Genomic DNA, 9,007 nt, shown 5'->3' on the forward strand with positions numbered 1-9,007 from the left:
CTTTTCACCCCTCCTCTTTCCTCCCATCTTCTGTCTTCTTCTCCTCGCCTCTCGTCCTCTTTCCCTTCCTCTCATCACCCCTGTATCTTAGCTCTTTCCCTTTCTCCCACTTTCTTGTAGTGTCCTCCTCTCCTGTCCAATACCTGCCTTTCATCTTCCTCTCCATCATCCACCACTCCCCCTTTCTCTCTCTCTCTCTCTATCCTTTCTTAAAATCCTGTCCTTTACTCTCTCAAACCAGCTTCTTTTCCTTCAAACAAACCTTCCTCTCTCCCCCTCTCCTCTCCACGCATCTCCTACTCTTTCCTTTCATCTCTCCACTCTATTAGGTTCTCTCCTCTCTCTTTCTCTCTCTCTCTCTCTCTCCCTCCCCTCCTCTCTTCTCTTTTCCAGCAGTGGAGGTTCAGTGAACAGCGGCGGCGGCGGCAGCAGCAGCAGTGTCAGTCAGCACGGCAACGACTCGCAAAAAAACTAAGGACCTTTTTATTTTTCTCACCTCTTTCTGTTTTTTTTTTTTTTTCATTGCTTCCTCCTCCTCCTCCTCCTCCTCCTCCTCTTCCTCTTCTCCTCTCTCCTTCCCATTCAGTCATTTCTTCTCTACTTTTCAGTCCTGTCTTTCTGCCACATTGCGCTCTTTCGGAGTGCAGCAGTATGAGGGTACCATGCATCACAAATAGGGTTTCAGTCCTTGCTCCAACTAGAGCATGTAGCCATATGCTTTCTTCATTTTCCTGCATCTCATTGAAAATAAGTAGGCCATCAGTCTTGTACCTTAAATACAGTATATCAACCTCTGGGCTCAGATGTGCTTATGAAGGGATATTTTAAAAAGGTATGAATTTTTCTTTTTAATCCTAACTTAAATCATGCAAATCCCTCTTTCAGTGGCAGACATGTTGCAGCAGGAGATGAAGCTGTTTGTTTTTAGGTACAATACGATGAAATATTGACCACAGCGGTGGTGCTGGGGGAGGATTTTGAGACATGCATGGTATTTTGAGAGAGATTAAAAATCCGATATTTTGAAGCTGGTGAGGTTATTATTGGTCGCTCTCCTACTGTAACCAAAGAGACAGCTTTTGGTGTTCATTTTTTTTGCAGATTCTTTCACTCGCTTCACTCTCCCTTTTTTCTCTCACTCCTTTTTTCAGTTTTGTACTTTGTTATTTTCTCACTGGCTGGCATTTGAAAAAGACAATCTGTCGGCAGTGAAGGCACCGGAGTTAAAACAAAAATGGGGATCATAATGTCCGACATTTAAACCAGGATGGACTTATCGGATGTATTGACGCCTGTAATGGCCACGGTGCTGGCCACTTTGCCACCAAACTCTTCTTTGGAGAATATCAACCAGACCTCGCCACCTTCCTCGTCGAGATCCACTCCCCTGCCTCCTCACTCGCGGGTGGCGTCGATGTTCATCGTGCTGGTGGTCACGGTCATCATACTGGGGACCGTGGTGGGGAACGTGCTGGTTGTCGTGGCGGTTTTCACCAGCCGAGCCCTGAGGCCGCCTCAAAACCTCTTCCTGGTGTCTCTGGCTTCGGCCGACATACTGGTGGCGACGCTGGTCATCCCCTTCTCTTTGGCGAACGAGGTGAGGAAACGGACTCTACATTTGCAGCTGGTATTCCAACACATCCTCACTCCCATGGCGTAAAATACGGACACTTGGTCAGGTGCCTTTGGCGTTGTCATTGACGCTAGCGTCATATCTAAAACGCGCTGGGTCGGGACTATTGGCGTCACTTTTGACACAGGTTAAAGCAATACTAGAGAGTTTTTCCCGCTTCGGTCCCCCTACAGGTTGGAAGCGGAATTGTCCATTACATTACATTATGCAAATTTTCTCAGATCGGGTAGCAGATATGTAGTTCGAATGAACTGGACAATGTAATGTAATGGACAGTTCCACTTCCAACCTGTAGGGGGACCGAAGCGGGAAAAGTTCTCTTGTGTTGCTTTAAGGAAAAGATTGTGGGTGGGCTTATAAAAGGTACGTTTATGTGACATGCGGGACATGAACGGGACAGTTGGGTTTAGGAAAAGAAGAATGGGACAGTTGGGTTTAGGAAAAGAAGAATGGGACAGTTGGGTTTAGGAAAAGATCGTGGGTGGGGTTGTAAAATGAACGTTTCAGTGACACGCGGGACACAAACCTCGGTCTACGTCATCTTAAAGTGCCGCGGAGCTGCTGCTCTGCCCGGTGCTCTGCCCGGTGAGTCCCATACATACTTTGAAGGGTGTTTTTTGCATCGTATCTGACCCTGAAAGCCAATGACCAAGCGTCCGTATTTTACAAGTTGAGAGTGAGAACGGGTTGGGTATTCACATGCAATCTGTACCTGGAGATCTTTTCTGAAGACATGTTAATAGAGGTGTAAACGCAGATAGAACACATTGGTTCATCTGGAAGATCAAATGTCATCTAGATCTGCGAGAGACTGTTATGATCATTGTTAAGAAAAACTAACTTAAATCTTGTGTTGTCTTCGGGACAAATTTGACCCGTTTTCTTAATATATCAGAAGTATGGGTTTCTTACTTTCATTGAATTTTGGGTGTTCTATTCAATTTTTTAGCATTTTAATTTTTTTTTTTAAATGTTTCGAAAAAGTATCCCAACTGAACGTTGACCCTTCTATCCTTCCTCTAATATTAGTCTAAATAATTCATAATTTCTGCTTTTTTAACTCAAGAATTAGGTATAATTTCCTATAACTGAGGTTTATTGATCATGAATTCCAAAAATAAGTAATAAGTGTAAAACTAGTAATAAGTTAGTGTTGGTGGTGTTTATGGTAGGGAAAAGAAGCGTTAAACGTCAAAAAAGCACCAAAAGTGTCGAAAAAGAGAAAAAAAACATCAGAAAAAGTGTTGAGGACAATGCATGGTCGAATGGAACACAACACAAGGGTTAAGATTAGAGATGGCCCGATACCATTTTTTGCTTCCCGATACAGATTCTGATACCCTGAACCTGCGTATCAGCCGATACAGAGTACTGATCAGATACCAGTGTGTCATATATTTTATTATGTTTTAACAGCTGTATACTACTATCCCTGTATGATGATATGATGTATAACAGCTGTATACTACTATCTCTGTATGATGATATGATGTATAACAGCTGTATACTACTATCTCTGTATGATGATATGATGTATAACAGCTGTATACTACTATCCCTGTATGGATGTGATATGATTTCTATCTTTGTTGTCAGTCTGGCTCAGGTTAAACTCTTTGTGAAAAATGAACAAACACAAACAATGAACGCCACAGAACTTTCTTTTATTATGCAGTTTGACAGTCAGTTATAACGGAAAAAGAACATAAATAAACTACTTTAACGTAGATTTTCTTTAGGGCTTTATTACGTGGTATCGGATCGGTGCATAAACTCCAGTACTTCCCGATACCGATACCAGCGTTTTAGGCAGTATCGGAGCCGATACCGATACTGGTATCGGAACATCTCTAGTTAAGATAAACCAAAGTATTGGAGAAATTTGACTCGATAATTACGCTGCAGTAGATAGAAAGTTAAAGAATTGCCAAAAGCTCACATAGACCAGGAATTTCTTTCATCAAGACATGTCAGTCAAAACCGTAAACCTGCTGTTGGCGCAACAAGCTAAGTCAGAATTAGCAAAATCATGTTTATACTCACACAAGACACCGTGGCGTTGGCCTTAGTAGATGGAGATGGCACAGAGACGTTAATGCTTAACGCATTGTTCGTTGCAGTATTCTCTGAACGGTGAGTTGTGTTTTTTTTTTTTACTTCACGAACATCACGTTCAGCGTCACGTGTGTAACCTTTAGGAAGTGAAGGAATCGACGTTCTCTGGTTTAGATAGGAGTGCAGCCGCAGCCCATTCAGCCCACACAAACTCTCGATGGCCAATCCATTCCTGTGTATAAGGGTGTTCCCTCTCTGATTTTCTGCACCCAGTAATAACATTGATTTTCTTCAGCCATTTATACTTGGAATCTACCTGCAGCTTCTTCTGTGTTGCATTAGACATCAGACACTTCTCATGTCTGTGACTGTTTTCTGTCTGCTGTAGATGAACTCTGGTACTTGGAGTTCATCAAGGTTGCTCTTCCATAAGTTTTTATTGCTAGACGTTTTTTGTTCACAACACAGGCCGTCTGGTGACTGTGGGTCATATGAGGAGAGTCATCATATAAATTGCTCTGACAAACCGAAGAAAAAAAACAGACATTTCCACTGCAGTAACATTTAGACTCATTACTTCTAACTTCATTAGGAAGTGAAGGAATGTCCGATTTTAATCCAAACCATGATCTTTTTCAAAACATTGTTTTGTGCCTAAACATAACTAAACTCCGACCATTTCACAACGTAAAAGATGTGTTTAAAATCGCGACCTTTACGTTCAAAATAGCGATCGACGTTCTCTGACTTAGATATGAGGCCATATTTCCACTGCTGCTAGGGGCGCCGTTTTATGAAACGTTCCTGTGGTTCTTATTAGACGATAGGAACGAACGACCGATATCGTTGTATAGTTTGGAGGACTTGTTGGAGATGATTGTCTGCCTTTCGATTTTAAGAAAGAGTTTTCCATGAGCCCGTTTTTTTTTACTTTGACAAAGAGATTTTTTTCGACACCCTCCAGGAAAATGCTTCTTCTTTTCCCAGTATGGTGGCTCTTTTACCACAAATGTAAGGCTGTTTGACTCCCTGTGGGCTGTACAGGAAGAATCACATGAAGATGTTTGTACAGGTGAACCTGCTCGGACAGTCTTCCTAGCCGACCATGTTGCAATGGGAAGCGCAGCGCGCCCCAAGTTACAAAAATTCAGAAGTGCATGACCACGTGCCGCAACAACTTGCAGAGCCTTCGTGCTGTACGGGAAATAAGTTTCTGCGTACCTTGCGCCGGGAATACACCGCCGACCATAAACCCACCTTAACTCCACCTCTTCCTGCCACCTCAACAAGTCAAGCTCTACTTGTGCAAAGGAAAAATAAGTAGAACCCATAAATCAGCAGTGCTTTTCTTGACCTAGGATCCAATCAGATTTTTTTTTTTGGGGACCAAATCAAGATGACAAGAATGCTTATCAATGGCACACATATTCATTCAACTATAACCATAACACCAGATACTGACTGGTTTTTGAAATGTGGATAAATCAGAAAGTAGTAGTAGTACTATGTTTGCAAGTGCCTTAGCTTGCTAAAAAATAACTAACATTATCTTACTAACAGCTAACTTGTCCTCTCTGGTAGACAAAAGGTGCTACGATTAAAAATACAAATTAAATTCAGCCAAATAATGTTCGGGCTGCAGCAAATAATTTCTTTCATAAATTAATATTCTACAGATTTGTTAGTCATGCTGGAGCAGGCTGTTATCATTCTCATTCGACGTGCAGGGCTGCCTCTAAAGGCTTGATTATACTCCCAAATGGACGCCAACACGGACAGCTACGGACACCACGGAAACATACTAGTTATGTTTATACTATCTGTAGCCTATACACCTTCGACACATGCACAGTAGATTGCTACATTACCACTTGTAACAGAGTAGTTGTAGAGGACGTGGACATCTGCACAGATAACAGAATCCTCATGCACTCGCGGGGGCCACGTACGTAAGTTAACATACCTATTTTTAGCCCAAACCACAATCTTTTCCCAAACCTAACCAAGTAGTTTTGTTACTTAAACAGGTTCTGCTTGCGCAGGCGCAATTATTGTTTGTGTTGCTGGACATTAGTAGGATAACGCACGAAAAATTGTGCATAACTTTTCATAAAATATTTTACGAACCGTTAAATAAGGATACGTTGGCTGGTGGCACGGCTGGAGTAAGGGCAACATCCGTCTGTCGTTCCTCTACTTTCGTCCAGACTAAAATATCTCGACAACCCTTGGATGGATTTCCATGAAATGTTGTACATAAATGAAAGGTCACTGGATCATCATACTATGTCCGTTGTCCTCTATCACGTGTGGCCACGTGGAGCAGATACGTTACGTATTACAGAACGTATTACGTAGGTAGGTTAGAGGTTGCGCAGTGAGGGGAATAACATTTAGCTCATCAGACATTTTCTTAGAAATAAAGATTATTCACGAGTCCCGCATCTCAAGTCCGACTCGAGTCTGAGAGTCTTTTTAGAACAAGTCTCAAGTAAAGTCTGAAGTCACTCTGTGTGCAACTTAAGTGAGACTCGAGTCCGATTCTCAAACTCGAGACCCAATCTCTGATAGTTTGTCCAGCCTTCCTCTTAACCTCGTTTCGCAAAACCAGAATGAGAATTAAATTCCCCAGAAAGGCAAATGCAGCATCCAAAGAAAGTCCGATATTTACTTTTTTATCACCTACCAGAGAGAAAGAAGAGGTAATTCTGGGACTTTTCACTTTGACTGCAGAGCACACGCTGTGGAGGAACATGATGGATATTTTACAGTCTTGCAGCTGTGAAAAGACTGTCGGCTTAAATTATTTCCGAGAGCGCTGATAGGAAACTCACTGAGAGGTTTTCCTACAAACTAACTACAGTTACTACAACCTACAACACAACAACTACAACCTGGCAGTAATGAGATATTGACTGAATTGTTCATTTAAAGACGAAATGACCTTTAAGGCGCCTCGCTAAAGGCCACTTTCTATTCCTCTGTAGGTCATTACCGGTGCTTAAAGCTTTAGTGCGTAACTTTTTGAACGTCCGTTACATTCAAGCCGTTGCCAAATGAGTTGCTACAAAGCTAATTAAGACTATCAGCTCCACACAACTCTCTCTGTATTTCTCAGTATGGCTATGTTCAGAAACTGGTGTGGTCCAGCGACTTTGCGTGCAGAAAATCGAGCGAAGATTACCTCTTCTGAAGAGTCCATCATGTTTTTTTAATCCTCCGTGTCCTCCTTGGCTACTAGCAACTGTGTGGGGGTCACGGAAAACTTGCATCATGTGGACGGGTTGACAGTGTTGTTGTCAGTACTTAGAATTCCTCATAGGGGTGACAGAAACTATACGCACTATAGCTTTAAATTATCATTAACATATTTCAATTTGGTTTCTCCTCTTTCCAGGTCATGGGCTACTGGTATTTTGGATCCACCTGGTGCTCCTTCTACCTGGCTCTGGATGTCCTCTTCTGCACTTCCTCCATCGTTCACCTCTGCGCCATCAGCCTCGACCGCTACTGGTCGGTCACTAAAGCCGTCAGCTACAACCGCAAACGGACGCCCAAACGGATTAAAGCGATGATCAGCATCGTGTGGTTCATATCTATAGTCATCTCCTCGCCGCCGCTCCTCATGACGCAGAAGGAGGACGTTTTGGGGACGGAGGAGGAGGACAGCGACACACAGAGGCAGGAGTGTAATCTCAACAACCAGACGTGGTACATCCTCTCCTCCTGCATCGTGTCCTTCTTCGCCCCGGGCGTCATCATGATCCTTGTGTATTGCAAGATCTACCGCGTTGCCAAGCAGCGGGCCTCCACCGTGTTTGTGGCGAAGAACGCGGTGGAGCGGCAGACGTCGCAGTCCGAGACCTGTTTTGAAGGCACTGCCAGGACTTGCCAAAGAAAGGATACTGGTTGCGGTAAATCCCAGTATGAGCTGGAGAGCCCACGGCCCGCCAACCGACACAGCTCTTCCAACATAGACAGCAAAAGCAGCAGCCACAGGGGGGGAGAGCTGGACGATATCGACTTGGAGGAGAGGAGCTGCGACGCCGACATAAAAACATCCTCCTCGTTTTCCCTGGCTCTTCGCTTCCCAAGGAGATCCGGCGAAAGTGTGAAAAAAGAGGAGCGGATGGATGCAGAGGGGCCGTCAAACAGATTGAAGCCTCCCCCTCTTCCTCCTCCATCCTGCGCCTCCATATCATGGGCATCATCCGAGAACTGCTCCCACCACTACCTCCTCCCGTCTCCGGTGCCTCTCCGCAGCAGGCAGATGTCTCAGTCCAAAAACAAAGTGGCACAGATGAGGGAGAAGCGCTTCACGTTTGTTCTGGCGGTGGTGATGGGGGTCTTTGTCCTGTGCTGGTTCCCTTTCTTCTTCACTTACAGTCTCCACGCCGTGTGCAGAGAGAGCTGTACGATCCCTGATACACTCTTCGACCTGTTTTTCTGGATCGGATACTGCAATAGCTGCCTGAACCCCATCATATACACCATCTTTAACCGAGACTTCAGGAGGGCCTTCAAAAAGATTTTATTTCACACTCATAAACGAAAATAAGGGGTGTGTGTGTGTGTGTGTGTGTGTGTGTGTGTGTGTGTGTGTGTGTGTGTGTGTGTGTCTGTCTGTCTGTCTGTCTGTCTGTCTGTCTGTCTGTCTGTCTGTGTGTGTGTGTGTTTGGCCTCACACTGAAACTATGGATTGCCGATTCTTTCAATATTAAATAAATGCATAAATAAACATGCCTATGAAATACATCCTGAAATAACTACATTAGGCAATACATACAGTATATAAATAAATGTAAATATATAAATGAGTCAATATAGATTAATAAATGAATTTTTTTATTTTTATTTCAAGGGACCTTTTTAAATACATCCAGAAGGAAATAAATAAATGTAAAACCTGTTTCTTTTTTTATTTTTTGAACTATATCGACTAATTTATATATCTATATTTACATTTATTTACACATACAGTATGTTTCTATATTGCCTCATTTATTTCAGGATGTATTTCATGGGCATATTTGTTTATGTATTTATTTATTCATTTATTTAATATTGAATAAAAATGGCATTCCATATGAAAAAGACACACAATCAAACACAAATGTGGATGCACACAGTTGTAATCCTGTTTTCCACTGTGCTGTCATACTGACATTAAAGGGCTTGCCATACAGCCTGCGTGTTGATTTATTATTCAACTATTTATTAATTTATTAAAAAAAACACTCAAGATGATTATGACACATGGATACTGTGAGTGCAAGTGTTTCCAACGCTGTGTCACTGATGCAATAACAGTTCAACATT

At 42.8% G+C, this 9,007-nt stretch overlaps 1 protein-coding gene across 1 annotated transcript; it reads left to right on the forward strand.

The window, feature by feature from the left end:
• The first annotated feature begins 396 nt into the window (after nucleotides 1-396).
• On the forward strand, nucleotides 397-8,516 carry LOC116067281 (alpha-2Db adrenergic receptor-like). The gene is made up of 2 exons (XM_031323685.2): nucleotides 397-1,597; nucleotides 7,086-8,516. The coding sequence occupies exons 1-2, from the start codon at nucleotides 1,268-1,270 to the stop codon at nucleotides 8,244-8,246; spliced, it is 1,491 nt and encodes a 496-aa protein (XP_031179545.1). The 5' UTR covers nucleotides 397-1,267; the 3' UTR covers nucleotides 8,247-8,516.
• The last annotated feature ends 491 nt before the right edge of the window (nucleotides 8,517-9,007 follow it).

The sequence above is a fragment of the Sander lucioperca genome, chromosome 3 (genome assembly GCF_008315115.2).
Source record: "Sander lucioperca isolate FBNREF2018 chromosome 3, SLUC_FBN_1.2, whole genome shotgun sequence".
Lineage (NCBI taxonomy): Eukaryota > Metazoa > Chordata > Actinopteri > Perciformes > Percidae > Sander > Sander lucioperca.

Bases quoted from the DNA above. Each gene is read 5' to 3' on its own strand.
- LOC116067281 (XM_031323685.2), top strand. From the start codon at position 1,268: ATGGACTTATCGGATGTATTGACGCCTGTAATGGCCACGGTGCTGGCC. The intron at 1,598-7,085 runs GTGAGGAAACGG...TCCTCTTTCCAG, and splicing joins CCTTCTCTTTGGCGAACGAG to GTCATGGGCTACTGGTATTT.